The following is a 19,637-nucleotide window of genomic DNA, read 5'->3' on the forward strand; positions in this document are numbered from 1 at the left end:
AAGGGCGTGGTCAACAACAATTCTTACCCCTAAGAAATATGGCACATTGGGTGTGGTCGAAGGAATTTTTACACCCTAAAAGATAGCAGAATCGAAAAAAAAATCATAAAACACCCCCTAAGAGATAGCAGTTGGTAAGAATTTTATACCCTGGAAAATAGGTCGAGCACCCCCGTCTACTTTTCTGGAGAGTCCCCCCGGGCCAGACACCTTACATTAAATTTAAATAATCCCCTACCCCCCCCCCCCCCCACCTCACTTGACCACACGACACCTATAATGCCCGCTCTCATTAACCACAATCCCAACTTGGTTAATTCCCCCTCTCTTCTTGACTGACATTCCTAGGTATTGCCACATGGCATAATCGACCTGTGTATTGTACACAGGTAGTATCCGATCCAAAGTGGTGTGCTAATTGCTGATATTCACCTCTACCTTTTGCAGCTCAATCAACAGGAACAATATTACAAAGCTGCACCAGCACCTCTTTCGTAATTCACTGCATCTGGAATACCTGTGAGTCTAGTATGGTAACCGTCAATTTTGGCGTATCAGAGCTGTATCTGAGCCAAAGACTTAGCTAATAAGATCTTCTTTTAGATTAATGGGCAAGTTTTCCCATACATATCCCATTTATCATTTTAGTAGCGATGGAGGCGTATTATAACAACGTTTAAATCAATACTAACAGCATCTACCCTTAGATGGATCATTACGTTTATGCTGTATATAAACAACACATCTGCAGATTCGTGAGCAAAAGGAGCAAGTGCCCTACCCTTATGTGTATCATAGCTGCAGGGGCAGGTCCAGGGTTTCTAGGGGAAGGGGGGGCTAAATCCAGAATAAACATATGCCGGGTGGTAAACTGGTGAATTTGAGCCTCTATAACTTTGTTCTAAAGTTTCAGTCCGTTGGAAATAGGGTAATCGGCCCCTCCTGGATCAGCTCCACCCCCCCTTCCCCCGATCCACCACTATTACTTAATTTCTATAAGGCTTACTCCCAATGTATTCATAACATACATTCTGCAGATTTATGCAGTTCAACGAACTCATCACCATCCCTGACGATACCTTTGGAAACACGTCTCATCTGCGATACATGTAAAGTATAACCTTAGTACAATTGACCTTGGAACACACTCTGTATATACACCTATTTCAATTAAGTTTGACTATAAGAAAATGGAATATGATGAATGCCAAAAACCACTGGTTAGGGAAAACAAGTCTTGTATCTGTTAATAACATTCAGTGAGGCTGAATCAAGTTTGTAGCGAGGCCCTTGTAATGAATGAACGCATTTTTGATTATTATATAATATTATTGGCCAAACTTTGTTCCTTTTGCAATTTTCTTATAGTCAAACTTTATTGAAATAGGTGTATACCGTAATGATTTGAATTAGCGCCCTCTTTAAATATGCGCTCCTTCACCAATAAGCGCCCTCTTCCAGTGAATTTTGGAATAACCGCCGCATGCCCTCCCCCTAAAATACCCCAACAAAAGAACCACTTGAATGATGTAAACATTTCTTTTAACTGGCACTGACACATTACCATGATATTGTCATCGATTGCTAAACAATGAAATCCCCTTCTCGCAGTTAAAGTTTTGTTCCCAATCGATTCAAAAGCTGGTTTTCTCCGCCGAATTGAAATAAGCGCCACATCCCCAATAAGCATACCCTCTCCAATAGGAATAATTAAATAAGCGCCCCGGGCGCTTAATCTAAATCAATACGGTTAATATATACTTTAAAACTCCAAACACAATTTAATGAAACCCATATTAAGCGAAACCTCCATAGAATGGGTGTTCGCTAATGAAAAATTCCAGTGTATTCTTTTATAATCGCTGATTAGAAGTTAAAGTCGACGTGCTATCTGCGTTAGTTCACTTTTACTTTTACAGATTTATGGATGATAACAATCTTACTACAATAAAGCCAAATACATTCAAAGGAGCCCGAGCCCTCGAGATTCTGTAAGTAAATATCTTACCTAACAGCTGCTGCTAACATTTGGCAACGAAGAGAGTTTATTTCGACAGCTAGCGTCTACTAGTGACTTTCTTCTCTAGCCAAAGAACTCTATAGCAAATTTATACAGCATTCTACTTTTAAAAGGGACGTTTACAGAATGGATATAAGGTTAAAGGACCCGAACAGAACATAATTATGTCAATGTACAGGCCCGTAGCCAGGATTTTGAGCTGGGGGGGGGGGGGGGGGGTTCGTTTCGTTTACCCATTTAGCGGACCTTTTCTATTAAAAAGCTTGCCCTAGTTCGCTGTGGTACTAAATTTTTCTTCATAAGAGCGGACCTTCTAGTCGAGGAACCACCCCTGGCTACGGGACTGATGTAAACGCGGTATACACGTTTAAAATATTGTGCGGGTAGCCATTTTTGACTATTTTCACATGCCTTTATTTTATTTCCGCGGTTAGTTTTTTGCTAGCCAAAAAAATTATGGTGCCGTGTAAATAACCATCAGCGTGAAAAGCAGGAAAACAACTTTACAGTGTGCCTTTATTTTTATTTAGATATCAAATGATGCATTTATTACCATCCATAGATCTCTGACAAATAACGTCGCCCTGAAAACCGTCGAGGACGACACGTTTAATGTAGCCAACTTGCCTAACCTGCGTCTCATGTAAGAACAATCTTTTGATCTTTTTCCTTTATTTTTTTTCTAGGTTAGAAGATGAACCATTTCCATTTATCATTCATCTGTTTCACTAATGATCTTGAGGCTTTTTTCAATATTTAAAATAAGCCAAAGTCTGAAATTTTGGATCGCGCGTTTTCTTTCCTTTTTTCTTATAAGGAAATTGTAGCGCCGTTGCAATAGATGGTTCAACGGTCCAGCCTCCTCAGCGGTTCTTTTCGTCCCCTGATATAGCCTATTTGCAGAGAGTTTACCCGGTGTTTTTGCTATGCGCCGAGTCTTGGCCGCCATCTTGTTTTGCTCCTCATCTCCAGGTCGCGCGCGACCAGAACAACACAGCGACCCAGGAAACAACACCAGACAAACATAGCGAAAAAAACCGGGTTACTGCGTGCAAGTAAACTACCTCTTATATAGGTTCGTGAAGGAGTAGTAATAATACGTCGTATTACAGGTACATCCTCAATACTCAACTCGTCCGCATCCGCATGAGCCAGTTCAAGGATCACCAGAAGGTCGGCGTCGTCATGTGAGTCGCGTGACCTTGATACCAGGGTTCTTGATGTTTAGGAACATGGAAACCTCTTGGGTGTGGCCAAAAATGTGTCTTTTTTTCGTGTGACGATTAAATAGTTTTTTAAGAAGGGGAGTCTGCTACCCGCGCAGCCCTTACATATTTTATAGCTCTCATCAAAAGTGTGTTTACGAACATTATTTTAGTTAAAGGATTAATCGACTAAAAAAATGACATTTTTTGATCGAACTTGTGGCTACACTTATGAGAGAAATAAAATAATAAACGCTATTGAGTGTTGGCGTTGTTCGTTTAGTCTGGACGGGATGTACGCTAATCCACGGAGCGCGTATAGTAGCGTAGCTTTATATAAGATGGATTATCGTATAATGCATCCATATTTTCCTGCATTTAGTAGAAATTTTGTCGTGAAAAAATTGGTAATAAGACCCTTGGTGCTTTTTACTCGTAGAAATGCCACCTGCCTATCGGCAATGGCCTTTCTTATAAAATTTTAGATAGTTGTATATTTTTAGATTTGTGTTTTTTTTTTGGATTGGTGTATATTATTATGAGATTTGATTCATACTTGACAAGCTAGTATCTTTATCTTCCCCAGCTCTCCAACGGTCGCCAAGTACCCCATCATGGCGGCCAACGACTCCCGCCTCCAGGGAGGACTGGGACGGAACGGGTTCACTTGTGACGGCGACCAGTGCACTCCATGTCACTTTGGCGAGTTCCAGACCCGTGAGAACGACACGTACTACTGCAAAAAGTGCCCTCCAGGTAAGTAACATAGCAATAAGTTCCCCTCCGAGTAAGTACCATAGCGATAGCTGACCCCCTAGGAAGGACCATAGCAATAAGTTCCCCTCCATAGGTCAGAGCCATAGCTATAAGTGCCCCCCAGGCCAGGGCCATAGAAATAAGTGTCCCCAGATAAGTAACATAGCGATAAGTGCTCTCCAGATAAGTACCATAGTAATAAGTGCTGTCCAGATAAGTAACATAGCGATAAGTTGATATACAGTACTTACCCGCTTATAAAAACCTAGAATTTAAGAACCTGTTAGCCTAAAAATCCCAATTTGGACCCCCGTAAAATAAGAACCTATTTAGGCTAAAATTTGAAACAGGTTCTTATTTAAAAAAATAAACCTTTAAGATCTCCAAACAATGGCGAAACTCATAGTATTAAAGTATAAAAATATTTTAAGATGACTTTGACCACATATTGTACGACGGCCAGTACTGGAGGAAGTCTAGCCGGAAAAACGACTTGAACCAGTTCCGCGCCTTTTAAACCACTGGTCCCTTAAGACTCCGGCTGTGCACACAGAGCCCATTCCAAACAACTGGACTCAGCCCGGCGGTAGCGCGATGTATGAATAGGGCCTTAGTGTCATTTGTCTTATAGTAAAAAAGCCCTAGAGAAAGTGCCTTTAACTTCTATTATCTGTCCAAACATTAGCACTTTAGCTCTTCTTTCCAGGCGCGTACCCAGGATTGGCTGAGGGGGGGGGGGGGGGGGGGGGTGCGCAAACAACGATCCTTTAATAAGAAATGACCAGTATTTGCCGGCCAAGAGGGGGATGCGCGCGCACCCTACGCAAACCCCTGTGTAAGAGGCTTCATTTTTGTATCTCTCTTGATGTCTTATTTTAGGGGGATTTTACCAGAACGCTGTTGGACACTTCGGGAAAATTGCGGGTCTTACGGGATGCCGTCCTTGCGCCCGCGGGACGTACGTCAAGGTGTCTACGGCGCCGGGAAAAGTCCGCTTCACGTGTAAAGTGTGCCCAGCAGGTTAGTACTTGGAAGCCACTTTTGTTAGCCATTGAATAATTCCAGTGGGCCTTCTTATAGAACTCTATGTGGTAAAATGATCGATTAATAGCTGTCGTTTTCTTTGGTATGGGGCGAGGGCGCGGGATACCTGTGGTATTCTAAATTAGGGCCTGAGTCCCTTTGTCAAGATGTCAGCTTGAATCAGCACAGTAATCACCAGCCTCTTACATTTGGCATCTCTGTGATAAGAGAAAAAGAGGGAGCGGCTGATTCTGGCTGTGTTGAGGCGAGAACGCAAAAGACTATCCACGAGTAGAAGAGGAGGCCCCACTTTATGTCAGTTTTATTACCACAGAAGTTCACATATTGTAAAAAAGCTAAAAACACGCCAGAAAGAGGGCTGTGGGGAAGGCTACACAGTTCTAAAACGATAATAAAGCACTTCCCTAGTAATGAACTTGACTGAGCGAGTAAGAGAAATGACGGCTTTCAAAACAAAATTGTTTGATGTGTGCAGGTACTAGAACCGATCAGTGGTCAAACTACCGGGGCTGCTTCTGCATCGATAACTTCTACCGTAAGCACAGATTTGGAGAGTGTGAGGCTTGCCCCAAGGGAGGTATCCGAGGAGTGCTGTGTAACGAGACTCAACTTGTCAGGGAAGGATACTGGTGGCAGTTCAGGTAAAATGTTGTCCATAAATGTCCAATCTAAAGACTTGCACTGGGAAATCAGTGACTTTTTAAATGGCAATCGCGCGCCACAATTAACGATTAATAGGGAACAATTATCCGTGGCAATAAATATTTTCGCTACTTTTTTATAAAGGCGTTAAGTTTAATGCGAATTTTAATATTGCAGGAATTTAAAAGCCTCCTAATTTGTGTTTATTCTCATGAGACGATTGAGGACTTTTTAACTTTCTTTGGGTTCGATGTAAATATGCTTGAAAAGAGAGTAAAGCACAAAAAGATGTGTTTTCTACAGTTTTGTTTCGTTGTTTAATCGCGAAATCGAAGTCTCGCGAAATTAGAAGGATCAAGGAAAATGACTACTAATTGTCATAAAATCCATCTGAAAATCTATTATACATAGTTAACATAGTTATCAACCATAAAACTAAAATATGCAACATTATTTTTACATGTAATTTATACTATCATTTTGTGACTTAGCCAATCATATTTCTTCAAAGACAGTTTTGCCAGCATATGCACTGACCGCCAGGCTGCCTATGTCTTACACGAACCATTTATTACTTGAAAGGTTATAAGGAAGCTGTTCAAGTTCTTAAAGAGTTTTTAAGAATGTTTAACAATGACATCCTAAAGAAGTAGGAGAACTTATTCAAAATCCATATGAAAAAACCTCCAAAAGGATGTTTGTCCTGGTATATGGGATAGTGCAAGGTAGGCTCGTGTCCCCAACCTTTCATAAACCCTTTGAGAGCAAAAACCACCCAAGTTATCACAGAACTGGGAAGAGAAGGTGTGAGGAAAAGATGTGAAGAAAGAGCGTGGGCACAAGAAATGGAACATTACAACGAATTATTCCAGGTTGGAGGGCAAGCAAAACGCAATTAACAATTATGACACTATAGACGATAAGCGGTCGGGTGAAAAAGCGAAACGATTGTTTAAAAAATAGTATAGCAGAGAAAATAGTTAAATAAGCTCCGTTCAAGTTAAAGGCATATCGACGAAATGTAACTTGGCGTAAACAAGAAGACAATGCGGAAAAAGGTTTAATTGAGGAAGAAAAAGGAGAAATGTATAATTCTGGAAACAGCTCATCCTCGAGTAAAAAAAGACAACGAAGAATTTTGATTACATATTTAAAAAAAACATAAAGCAAATATGGAAAATACACCATTTCGAATGAACTTCATGGGCTCTGTAGTTGTCGTTATTTGCGTCATCGCTTGGCTGGGCAATGGTTTGGTCTGCATGAGCGTGTACAAGAACCGACAGCTGCGAAACCCGACGAACCTTCTCATCGTGTCTCTTGCCGTGTCCGACTTGCTCATGTCTTTATGCATCTTGCCGCTGAGCGCCGCTTCTATGTTCAACGCCGACGACCAGGGAATGCCTATGTGGGTGGAGGGCACCAACGGTCATTTATGTGTTTTTCAGGGGGTTATTTTGAACTCTATGGTGATGTCCTCTATACTCACAATATCCCTTACCACTCTTGCGCGATATTTCTGCGTAGTGAGACCGGATTTCTACAAAAGACACATCAATAATAAGAAAACTACAGGAATTATCATCATTTCGTGGATTTTAGTTATCGCTGGCTATGGTGCTTACGTTTTAGTTGTGAAAATTCTTGACAAAGGTCATTTCACTTTTTTCAAACCCATGGCCGCTTGCACGCTTTTATTTTCGAACGATATTGATAATGCTGTCATTAATATTACGCTTAATGTAATTGGATATCTTCTGCCCGTTTGTGTCATTCTGTGGAGCAATATGCGTATTTATCAGACGGTTAAAAGGCACAACAAACAAACATTTAAACAACAGAAACGACACAAAAGAAATACGATTGATATTGAACACCCTAGCAGAGACAAAGCCGAGAATGGAGCAGTTACACGCCAGAATGCACCACGTGATGAGCCGCAGTGCAAGCTGGGTAATGATGTAGATCCAACCGCTGGTCGTAACGACCACGTGTCCAAGCACGTGACCGTACACGTGCACACACAGAGGAGAGGTAAGAGTCTTGTGGCTGTCAATCAAGTCGCGAGCAGAACTGACAAACACATCGAGGAATTTTCCAATTGCAACAGCGCTCCATGCAAAAGCAAAAATCCCGTATCGACTTTGAAAGAATCTCAAAAGCTCGAGCAACTGCAAGTCGAACCTTTTCCTACAGATATATCTCAAAGTCCTGTGATTGGAGAACTACAAATGTCACAGGGTACCCAAAAATGCACGAAGAATGCAAATGAGATATCAAGTGAGGAACAGATTCTTCCGATGAAAGATCCTGAGAAAATAACGATGGACGAAAATCACGATATAAAATCAACTGTTAGCTCAAGCGAAGAGGAATCCCTTCCGATGAAGCATCCGGTAGTCGTCGAAAGCTGCAAAACAAGCAATTCTACTTGGGAATCACGCGGCAAGCAGGCTATCGTAATGAGCGACCAAGAGAGAATGGTCGAAAATCCCAACGCTATTGAAGTAGTGCAACACGTTACGTTAAAAGATTCCAAGAACGCAATACGAGTCGAAAAGCAAAAAAGCAATAAGCCTGGGACTTCTAGTGATGCCCATCGCTTGAAAAGCAGCCAGAAAGAAGCCAAAGTGACCAAGTTACTGTTGATGGTGTTTGTGGGGTTTTGCGTGTGTTGGAGTCCTATTGTCTTGACTAATGTGACGTTCACAGCAGCTAACAGAAAACTGGGGTACCTTGATCTGGTAGCCGCTGTGTTTGCCTGCTTATCGACAGCCATCAACCCTTTTATCTACGCTGCCACTAACAGGATGTTCCGGAAGACATTTGTGGAGATTCTTCTCATGTGTAAACGATAATAGTGATGCTCACCGTCATCTTAACCTCGGCGCTGTTATGAAAGTAAAGAAATGGCGATGATGATGATGAAGATGGTTATAGTCATGAAAATATTGATGATGATTATGATTATAAAATATATATAAAATTGCATTTTTACTTGGTAACTTAAACATCTTGGGGAATCCGATTGCACATAATTTCCAATTTTAAGCGCACATAAGATTTTTAAAAAATTACATAAAACACTTCTTTCCCTATATATCTTATAAACGATTTTCTGTGGCGTACAAATAAGAAGGAGCAAGGAAAATGACTACTACTTTCCATAAAATCCATCTGAGAACTTTTAGTAATTAAACCTAAACGTACAATATTTTTCAATTTTATGCAACACTATAATTTAAGTATAATTTATATGCATTTTGGACAATTTTGCCAGCATATGCACTTACCGCCAGGCTGCCTATATCTTACACGAACCATTTATTACTTGAAAGGTTATAAGGAACTGTTCAAGTTATTAAAGAGTTTTTAAGAATGTTTAACAATGACCTCCTGAAGTAGGAATTATCCTACTTGATTATCCTTATTGAAAATCCTTAGGAAAAAACCTCCATAGTGAGGCTGGCAGGCAACTCGTTGAAATTAGCAGGCAACTCAAATGTGATGATTTGTGTAATATCTCGGCAGGTATTTGGCCGATTGTCACCAAATTTTGACATGAATGTATGATATCAAATATTATTAATCACGTGACTGTGTGACGTTGAACGTTCCAACAGGCAAGTCGTTACATCATAATTGTGGCAATATCTTCGTCCCATTTTCACCGATAATCATCAAACTTTAACATAAGTGTACAAATGTAATAACGAAGACAGCCATCAACCCTTTTATCTACGCTGCCACCAACAGGGCGATCCGCAAGTCATTTGGGAGATTCTCATGTGTAAACGATAATTCACGATGATGCGCGCGCGTCCAAAAAGCAACAGATTGTTGGGCCACAGTTGATCCAAAGTGCAGACGAAGGGGAATGTGACTCTAAAACTCCGCGAAAGTAGCACTCTGGCAGCATTCTCTATATCTTCGTCTGTAAACCCCACTTCGTACGCAATTTTAGATCAGCGGTGGCCCGCTAGTCTGTGGCATTTTGGATGCGCGCGCACCATCGTGAAAACAGACTATAGCGATGCTCACCGTCGTCATAACCTCGGCGCTGTTATGAAAGTGAAGAAATGGTGATGATGATGATTATGATTATGTAAGATGATGGATGGTTAAATCATGAATATTAGCCCCAAAATGCGAAAACCGTTTCTCACCTCCGTCAATCAACAGTTGAATTTTAATGGAACACGTTTTTTACTCTCTGATAAGTCAATGCATGGCAGTAAGATGGCTTGGACGCCAAAAATCCATTTTGTTGCTTGAAATAGGGCTCACAGATTGCTAAAAAATCACATTAACCCATCTATTTCAGAACAGAATTTTTAATCAAAAGAGAGCTGTCAAGAGGAACTAAGAAGGAAAGACAAGGGAAATATTTCGTGAACTTTTATCAAGTGCAATATCAATATTCCAGTGAACATAAACGAGTATGATATGATTATATTTTGGTTGATATATCGAATTCGATATTTTTATATTTTCAATTTAGATATCTCCGTAGATTAAAAAAATACTTAAATATAAAAAATATATTTAAGTTTTTTTTTAAATGTCCTCTATACTTGGACATCGAGGGTTTTTCATTTGGGAATATTAGTTATAAAAACACGCTCTCATCAATGTCACGCAGCTAGGTGATTTTCTTGTATCATTATGTTAACCTAGCGCGACTTGTAACACTCGACCTAAATGATAAAGTAAATGAATTTGATAGGGCGAGCATGAACTAAAAAGAAATCAGACAACCCCTGTCCAAGACATGATTTACCTCTGAGAGCACACAAAAGGGGAGCACTTCAAGAGTTAAAAACGTACATCTTCCTGCTGTAACATTGTCTAGGAGGAAATAAACCTGGTACCTCCCAAAGCGGCGAGCTCGTCATCACTTCTCTCCAAAATTCAGGGACTATCATGAGCATTATGTGAGGAGATGATTCGGTGACTATATCGAATGCGATACAATAATATTTCAAGAAATATAGCGAGTATGAAATGATTATATTTCAAGGATCATATCGAGTGCGATATGTTATTTTTTTTTCAGGAACTATAATGAAAGCTGGGGGTATCAGTATTTTCTCGACACGTTAATGGAGCCGTATGATAACTACGACCTCCGCTATCTCGGCTTCGATGGGGAGTTCCCCAAGGCTTATCCCTGTCCCCGCGCCGCCTCGTGCCTAGGCCTCCTCAACTCCGTGAGGAAACCGTGTGAGGATGGGTACGGTGGACCTTTGTGCGAGGTAAGGGAATTGTCACATTATCTTATCAGCCCAAACTCAAGAAACTGCCCTAATTAATGCTGCATCTTTAAAAAAATGTAGTTTCTTTTTATTTCTCACATCTTAGAGGACCGTGAGCGAACGTATGCGCGAATACGATAGAAAGAGGGAAAAAAGACGTCTTTTCCTCTTCATTTCTTCGCGCTCGGTTCCTGTGTCCCCGGTCTCCGCGACGCCCTCGGTCCCCGAGGATGTATTTCTCAGTGACCTGGAGATAGATTATGCTTTCCATAGCGAGGTGTCCTTATTACGCGGATGCCCTTTCAGCGGATTGTTAACTATTCGAAACTATATATAAATATTATACTGAACCAAGGGCATGTGCCCCCGCTCTCCCTGTTGATCACCGTGAAGGTTTAAATTTCATCCTGGAATCACACAATTCCGGATCGCCGTTAAGGTGTAAATTTTATTTATGGAATGACACTGTTCCTGTTGATCGCCGTGAAGGTGCAAATTTCATCCTGGAATGACACTGTTTCTTTTGGTCGCCGTGAAGGTGTAAATTTTATTCCTGGAATGACACTGTTCCTTTTGATCGCCGTTCAGGTGTGTGAAAAAGGGTTCCACAAGTCCATGTCTCGTTGCGTTAAGTGCCCGACCTTGCCATGGTTGATCGTCCAGCTCTCGATGATCGGCTTTATCTTCCTGGTCATCATCTTGATCCTTCTGAGAGACGAGCGAAAGGAGAAGTACAAGAACCGCACCCTGACAGACGTGGTGCTCGCTAGACTTAAGATAGTGGTCGGCTTCTACCAGGTACGGTATCATTAATCTAGTGGTTAACATGACTGTACCTTATCCTTACCTATAATACATCTGAAATTAGGGTCACGATTTGCGTTACATTTGGCGTTGCAAATTGCATCATTTCGCGTTATACCTGATGCTAAACTTTTCGTTACACTTAGGATTACATTTTGCGTTACACTCGGTGCTACAATTTGCATTACACTTTGCATTACACTTAGTGCTACAATTTACATTACACTTGGTGCTATAATTTGCGTTACACTTTGCATTACACTTGGTGCTACAATTTGCGGTACACTTTGCATTACACTTGGCGCTACAATTTGCGTTACACTTTGCATTACACTTGGTGCTACAATTTGCGTTACACTTTGCATTACACTTTGTGCTACAATTTGCGTTACACTTTACATTACACTTGGTGCTACAATTTGCGGTACACTTTGCATTACACTTGGTGCTGCAATTTCCATTATACTTTGCATTACACTCGGTGCTACAATTTGCGTTACACTTTGCATTACACTTGGTGCTGCAATTTCCATTATACTTTGCACTACACTCGGTGCTACAATTTGCGTTACACTTTGCATTACACTTGGTGTTATAATTTGTGTTACATTTTGCATTACAGTTGTTCACTACCAAACATTGCTTTACAATTAACCCTATAATTTCGACCATACTTTGCGTTCTGGGTGCTCACGAGGTTGGTTGCTGTAGGTGACATCTGGCACGCTAGACGCTTTTTCGTACATCGAGTGGCCAGATGCGCTACTTCAAATGACAAACTACGCCAAGTTCCTACAGCTTAACCTTGTGCAGATTGCTCCTCTTCACTGCTTCACTGGTGCGTCTGTCCGTCTGTTTGCCTTTCAGTCTCTCTGTTTGACCATCTGTCTGATCATCCATCTTCCCTCGTTTGGTGTTCTGTCTTTTAAGCTGCATTCTTACTTTCTTTCATTTCCATTAATTTCTAGTTTCTTCTACCTTTCGAGTAGATTCTTCTCATTAGTCTATCTGTATCTCTAGTATATATCTGTATATTTGTCTCTTTGCAACTCGTTTCTCTCCGTTTATTTGTATTTTTATTTTCTCAATTAGACTCGCTGAAGCTAAGTGCGTACGATGGCTTGGTACTAACCGTTGGGCTAAACTTGGGCGTGGTAGTCCTGTGCTTGCTCTACTACAACATAAAGAAGCAAGTTGTGCTCTGCAGTAGCGACCGTACGGAGGAACAGAAAATTGTGAGTTAAACGCCACGTTTACATCAGTGCGGCTTTATATTATATATACTTCCAAAGGCATTAATGCAATTGTGTCATATAAATCAGTTCAAGCTTTTAAAAGGCCCGCGTAAACCGTGATTCCCAATTATAACTACTAGTATGAACTTAAACATTTCTACCTGCTGAAGATATAAAATGAAATGATATATTCAAACTCTTCCAACCATTTTATTTGGAGCACATTAAAGTGGTTCCTCTGATGAGCGGCTACCCGGCTGCTACTTTTTTTTTATCAGCGCCCTTCGAATTGGTGGCGTGTTTGGAAACCATTTCTAGTGATGCTGGATAATGCAAATCCTTCAAGTAATTGTCGACAAGAGTTCGCAGAATTTCTAAAACTGCATTAAGCAACCAACAATGTTGTGCTAAAAATTGAAATACCTTTGGTGATTTGTCAATGTACCTAGCTTGTGATGGCTAATTGTGGACACAGGACCTACAGGTCCATTTCCGAGAAGACGAGAGACTGACAGAATCCAAAATAGAGAGCGAGGTTTTGACACCTCAGAATAAATCTTTAGTTGACCCGACCTGGGTTCGAACCCTGGTCTTCTTGCTCGACGAAGACGAAGCCCTAACACTAAGCTATCGTGCCACTCAACACTGTTTATACGCCATGTTATATGTGGCTATTTGGTGCCTGCTAAATGCTCTTTGCCGCTACTGAAACTTCTATCATTTCTTCAGGACGACATACACTACTCCAAATCCAACTGCTACCGAAGTGCGTTCCTTATTCTGTTCATCACTTTCCCCGAAACAAGCTCTCGCATCCTTGGAATGCTGCCTCCGGCCTGTATGGAACTTTGCCAGGACAGAGCGCGCAACAACTGTACCGATTACCTCAAGGTAAGCGATGGATCCATAGCCACCTCGTTGTGCATTTAAAGCACCCACCCCATTCTCAAAGAAGCCACCTAAAGATAAAGGAGCTACTGCTGTGTTCATGTGACTAATATTAATTGGCAATATCGCAACAGCTTCCGCAAATCATGGATGGAAATGGATGCTTTCCCATTTGCTAGGATGACAATGAGCCGGCTCTTTACGGTACCGTAATACGAGCACAAAAATCGTACGGATTTTGTGGCAGCATTGATGCAAAAAAAGTTCGTGACGTTGCGAGTTTTACTACCGGCGATCCAACTTTTGTCGCAGCAATTCTTTTGTTGCAAGTTGAAAAAGTTTGCTGCAGAAAGTAGAAGATGACGATAAAAGTTGGTTAGCCGGTAGTATAACGCGCAACATCGCATTCGAACTTTTTTTGCAGATGCTGCCACAAAAGTTGCATGGTTTTGTTGCTCGTATTACCGTACCTTTAATTGAATTTTGGAATTACATAGGATGGAAATATCGAGAGAATACCATCCTAATACTTTTGCTTAAAAGCTAGACAATTTAGTTGCTGTCATTTCAACAGGCTGATTATACAATCAACTGCTTTGACGATCGCTACAACAAATACGTGAAATTCGCGTACGCAGGCTCGGTCTACCCAATCATCTTCCCACTCGCCACCATCTTCATCCTCTACACATTCTACTACCGGAAGTACATACGCCCTGGCGCACGCATGATTTATGACAAGAAGCCTCTGGCAGTAGTCGATGGGCTCAAGTTTGTCTATGAAAACTACAGGTGCGCCCTGACAGATTTTCAGTCAAATTAAGGAGGGGGAAAACCTGTGCTCGTTTTGCGACTTGTGCTCGAATACATTGAAAATTGCTCAATATCTTGTGCTGCAAATTAAAGTTGCATGACCATCATATGTTTTCAGCTCGCGTTGCTGGTACTGGGAGATTGTGGAGATGATTCGAAAGCTGGTTCTAACTTCCGGCCTGTCTCTGATTGGCTCTGAGGGACGAACATACGTCGGCATGGCCGCAATGGCGTCTGGATTTTACGCTGTTGCACATGCGCAGGCTCGACCAATCCCAGATAACTTTGAGCACCTTCTGCAGTTGGCCTCGCTTGTGGCTACGTTCTTTAACTTGAGTGTGGGAATGCTGCTGAGAATCCCCAAGGTGATCCAAGGGGCTGTACTATTGGCCTGCAATACGATCAGAGGGGATCTTTTGGCTTGGCAAGGGATCATCTTGTTTCCCAGTCCAGTTAGTCGCCCACGATCCCCTTTGCAAAGCTAACGACTTCTGTCCCACACATGCTTCGCAAATAAAAAGATATGCATTGAACCCCTTAATTATCGTTCAAGGAATATGTCTATAGCTTTGTTCAAGCTTCCTTTTGTTGATATCATTTACGGACAGTCTTGCCATTCAAACAAAATTCCAATTGGACTACACTAACCCTGTAATGTTGTAAAAATCAGGTTTCGCTAATATTGAATCAAACAAGCCACAAGGAGAAGTTATCATATTTCGCCGTTGTTGAAATTGATGCCTTCGAAAGTTTGTCATTTAATCTCACGCGACTTTATTATTTCTATCGAAATATGTACTGAGCATAGTTATGATAGACACCCTGGAATTAAAGCCGCATTGTCACCAGTTTACTTCCGGTCGATCACGTAACGTTATCCGATGATTTTTAACGGAAAACGCGAAAAATAATTCTAAATATTGAAAGCAGTGTGTTTATTGGAAGTTTCTTTGAAGATCTGAATGATAATTTAGAGCGGATGGCCTGTTTAATATCTCGGATTTTTATAGATTCTTTTGTCTTTTAACGGTTGAGGTTTCCGTCGGACCTCCGGAAGTGAACTGGTGACAATGCGGCTTTAATAGCCAGACATTACCTTTCTTTTTCGTTCGCATGCAGGTGATGACGAACTACACTATCGAGAACGACAAGGACTCGGTGGGAGTGACAGTCATTCTAATCTTTGCAAACATCATGGTCACAGGACTTGTTGTCGGTAAGAATGAGCGTCCGGGTTAGATAAACATTATCAAAGAGTAGATTAATCACAATGAGTTACTAGAAATATATATTTAACCCCCATCAAGCTCAGCGCTACTAAGATATAGCATAGGTAGAACCAACAGCTTTCAAGGGAAGGACCTCCCCAAAACATACAGACGTTATCATCAACACAAAGGACTTTTTGGGGGTTTTGATTTCGACGAGCAAACCTTAAATGTCCCACTGTCCCATTTCGTTAGATGTCCCACTGAAATGAAAAATTAAAACAATTTTTGGGTCTAGGTTTTTGTTCCTACATTCATGCAGTTCTAAATGGGTATCTTTATTCTCTTGAAGCCCGTTATGTGATATCCCTGGGCCAGAGCTTCCTGGCCGTGGTACGGAATCCTCATTGTAGTTGGGAGTGCTGCCTATCAGTGGTACTTTCAGTCCAGGAAGCTGGTTCCGACTTGACAGATATGAAGGATGTAGGCGCGCAGGACTTTAAGGGAACGCTCCAGCAAGGGGAGACCTTCGAGGCAAGTGTTCACTCAACAGATAATGCACTTTGTAGGTCTAATATACCACAAGATGGCACAGGACTTCATTTTACAGCGAGAAAAGTCCTTCTAGGCATGTATTGCATGGGCCATGTGCGATATACCACTAGACAAAGCAGTACTAACACAGTGTCACAAGATGACATACGAAGTAGTCATAGGCATTTGAAGATCCTTCAATAAAAAAGGAACCACTTTTTAGTGTCCAAGGGAGGGGGGCAGTGTCAATCGCCGTTGTTATTACTGCCAAATAAAAAAAATCATCACATTATTAAAATAACACTTAGTTCCATAAGCATCTCCCTGCCATAAGAAGTCTTAATGTTTTTCTTAATGACGGATTGATAGTGTGAATGTTGTGGTTATTACTTAGGGTGCTTAATCGCAATAATTTTCGGTGCATTGTCATTAGCACCAGGCTAACTATCAGTTTTCAATTGTGACAGATCACCGGAGTACAGGGGACTATTGGTGACATGGGCCTTCTTGACATGGGAGTGGAGAATCAGGGAATGGAAAAAGAGGATGAGCTAATGGGGCCAAGAGAAGACCCAGTCGGCGAAGAGGCGCCAAAATTACACAAAGTGACAACCGAGCTGGGTAAATCACCACTCAGGCGACTCATACAAAGACGACTGAGAAGACAGAAGGAGTCATGCGAGTTTCCAATAGAGCTAGAAGCCGCTGAGACAGTAATTGAACTCCACGATGGACCAGTAAGCCAGGATATGGGCCATCGATCTTTTAACCAAGGAATGATGAATGAAGGATTCGCACTGGGCGGTTATGATCGAGGAGGAGAAGGCTACAAGGGGATTGTCAACGAAGCAGCTGACGTCGATGACCTTGAGGTCATCAACGTCGAGCTCCAACAAGTCACTTCAACACCTGAGATGTTCAAACAGTGTGGTGGTGTCCCTCAATCGCTTTATAATATCAAGGAGAATTCAGGCGTGACGGCCAAGCCAAAAGAAGAGCAGGGAAGACGGAATATTAGCGAAGACAGGGATGCTGATGACCAAGCTGGAAGTCAGTCGCTTTATCCTGATGTTAAGCAAAATGCAGGAGAAAAGGTCCAACCAGGATATCAGAATGAACGGAATATTAGCAAAGACAGGGATACTGAAGATCAATCTGATACATTAGCTGTGTCAAGTGATAACATTGTGCCCAACACCGAACCGTGTGCTCAAGCCGATAACTTCACACAAAAAGAAGCTGATGGGATTCCAAACCTAAAAAAGGAAAATATGTCTGTTTGCAGAGCTGTTATGATGGAAATGCTGGGAGAACAGTCGACGAATGACGATCAGGTCAATGGTGGTCTGATGAGAGCGGCTGAAGGGGGACAGGGAGGGGACGTAGAATATGGTGAAGAGGAGGGAATGTCGGCACACAGGGGAGTGAAGGGAGATCCAGTACGTGACGCCCTGATGAATGAAGCAAGCGGAGAAGAGAGAGTAACAATCAAAAAGGGAAACCCAGTTAGTGACGTCCAAACCGTGCAAGACCATGCATCACATGTTGCTGACGTAGAGATTTGTCTAACAAGTGGAATGAGTGAACGCCAAAAGGAAAAGAAGGCTGGTGGTCTAGAGGGCGGTCAGAGAAATGAAGAACGCGCCAAGGAAGCCATAGATGGTGGCCAGGTGATTGATCACGCGGGAGATGCTCATCTTAATAAATGACTGAGACAAGAGGAGATACCACTATGAACAGTGCGCACGAGGAGCGGGTGAATAACTACAGGTCATAGATTAAAGACTCTAAAACCGACTAGCATAACGCTGATCTTTTGCTTATTTATATAAATATTGAAATTGCATGATTCATTGTGAAAAAAGTAAAATTAGAATAGCAATAGAATGAAGTAGCTGTAGGATGGATTTGACTTCTCAGTCTAATTTTAATTAGTTCTCTATTGACATGTGCCACCGTTTGCATTGATTTTTTGCCGCAGTACACGACTAGCCACACAAGTCGCAGCTTTAAAATGGACCGAAACATCCTACTATTGGTGCATTTTGTAAAAAGAAAATTGTACATGTATACCCTTGCATACTTATATTCCTTAACAATATAAAGGGTACGTAAAAATATAAAGTCACGTAAAGACTTCCATTAGTGAAGGATACGATTGACCTTTTCATGATGTAGATAATGACAAAGCGTTCGATCTAATCACACGCTTAAAATGCGTTAATAGCTTACGATACTCCTCTGTTCATGTCTAATGCAAAAGAGTGTTTTGGTCTGAAATGTGGTAAAATGCGAGTAAATACTAAAGACAGAGTACCAAACATAAGACTGTTGAATGTGCTGTAGGATCTGCGTTCCCTGCTAGCAGAGGCCTCTTTTCTCTGTTTTAATCCGTATTTCGGGCTGGCGTTCGCGAGGAAAAGAAACCTCTGCTATGGGTCGAAACTTTGTTTGATCAAACCGTGGACGGGGAGATCCAGAGCGCATGCTCCGTTCATTATTTACTGGCCACTATTTGAGCCCATAAGACTAGCGCATGCGTGAAGCGTATATCCGCTGCGGGATAACAAGCCCGCATTCGAAACGACTTCCTCGGTAGAAATATTACCATTTGATGCCTCCTCTTCATTCAGAATTTTCAGAATCTTTTGCCTACCGAGTCAATCTACCGTTTAAAGCTTTTGCATATTCTTCTGGAATAAGCTGATCTAAGTTTCATATGAAGAAAACGTTGTCGTTTTGGGGGTCTGGTACCGAGGAATCTTTGTTTTTAGATACTTTCTCTATAGATTAAAGATGGCCACAGTCACTGTTTTTCTCTTTTGGTTACAAGTAATAATATTTACGAAGCCCCTGCGCTACGGCAACCTTAAAAACGACAAAAATCATGCAGCTTTTTGAAATAAGAAATATATTAGTTTCCTTACATGGAAGTGACCGCGTTTGGCAAAAACGACAATTTTTGGCTGAATTTTCTTGATATGGCCAAAAAGTTTTGTAACATTTTCTTCCAACTGTGCGATACTTACATTAAAGAAACTCGCCTGCCCAGATGTCTTGAAATTTATCCCACAAACAAGACAAAACTCGTCTTTGCTGTGTTTGCTGTTCACTCTTAGGTGATTAAAATTGAAGTCGCTTTCTTTTTTCGAAGAGAACTAACCGGAGTTTGATTCATAATTTGCGACAAAATGCAAAGCATATTGACAGCTTTCGCGCGATGGTACGGGCTT

At 41.5% G+C, this 19,637-nt stretch overlaps 2 protein-coding genes across 2 annotated transcripts in view; both read left to right on the plus strand.

The window, feature by feature from the left end:
• Window positions 1-19,213, plus strand: part of LOC5521529 — a 27,123-nt gene extending 7,910 nt beyond the window's left edge. Inside the window, exons 9-26 of the mRNA XM_032366617.2 lie at window positions 448-519; window positions 1,038-1,109; window positions 1,920-1,991; window positions 2,583-2,663; window positions 3,133-3,207; window positions 3,812-3,981; window positions 4,861-5,001; window positions 5,501-5,666; window positions 10,724-10,922; window positions 11,511-11,720; window positions 12,438-12,564; window positions 12,819-12,961; window positions 13,691-13,852; window positions 14,424-14,641; window positions 14,781-15,027; window positions 15,782-15,878; window positions 16,223-16,404; window positions 16,872-19,213. Of these exons, the coding sequence (XP_032222508.1) occupies window positions 448-519; window positions 1,038-1,109; window positions 1,920-1,991; window positions 2,583-2,663; window positions 3,133-3,207; window positions 3,812-3,981; window positions 4,861-5,001; window positions 5,501-5,666; window positions 10,724-10,922; window positions 11,511-11,720; window positions 12,438-12,564; window positions 12,819-12,961; window positions 13,691-13,852; window positions 14,424-14,641; window positions 14,781-15,027; window positions 15,782-15,878; window positions 16,223-16,404; window positions 16,872-18,113 (3,676 nt within the window). The 3' untranslated portion in view covers window positions 18,114-19,213. The remainder of the gene's footprint in view (window positions 1-447; window positions 520-1,037; window positions 1,110-1,919; window positions 1,992-2,582; window positions 2,664-3,132; window positions 3,208-3,811; window positions 3,982-4,860; window positions 5,002-5,500; window positions 5,667-10,723; window positions 10,923-11,510; window positions 11,721-12,437; window positions 12,565-12,818; window positions 12,962-13,690; window positions 13,853-14,423; window positions 14,642-14,780; window positions 15,028-15,781; window positions 15,879-16,222; window positions 16,405-16,871) is intronic.
• On the plus strand, window positions 7,421-9,140 carry LOC5521530 (D(2)-like dopamine receptor). The gene has a single exon (XM_032366624.2). The coding sequence runs from the start codon at window positions 7,455-7,457 to the stop codon at window positions 8,523-8,525; it is 1,071 nt and encodes a 356-aa protein (XP_032222515.2). The 5' UTR covers window positions 7,421-7,454; the 3' UTR covers window positions 8,526-9,140.
• Window positions 19,214-19,637: the final 424 nt, after the last annotated feature.

This window comes from Nematostella vectensis, chromosome 6 (genome assembly GCF_932526225.1).
Source record: "Nematostella vectensis chromosome 6, jaNemVect1.1, whole genome shotgun sequence".
In the NCBI taxonomy this organism is placed as follows: Eukaryota; Metazoa; Cnidaria; class Anthozoa; order Actiniaria; family Edwardsiidae; genus Nematostella; species Nematostella vectensis.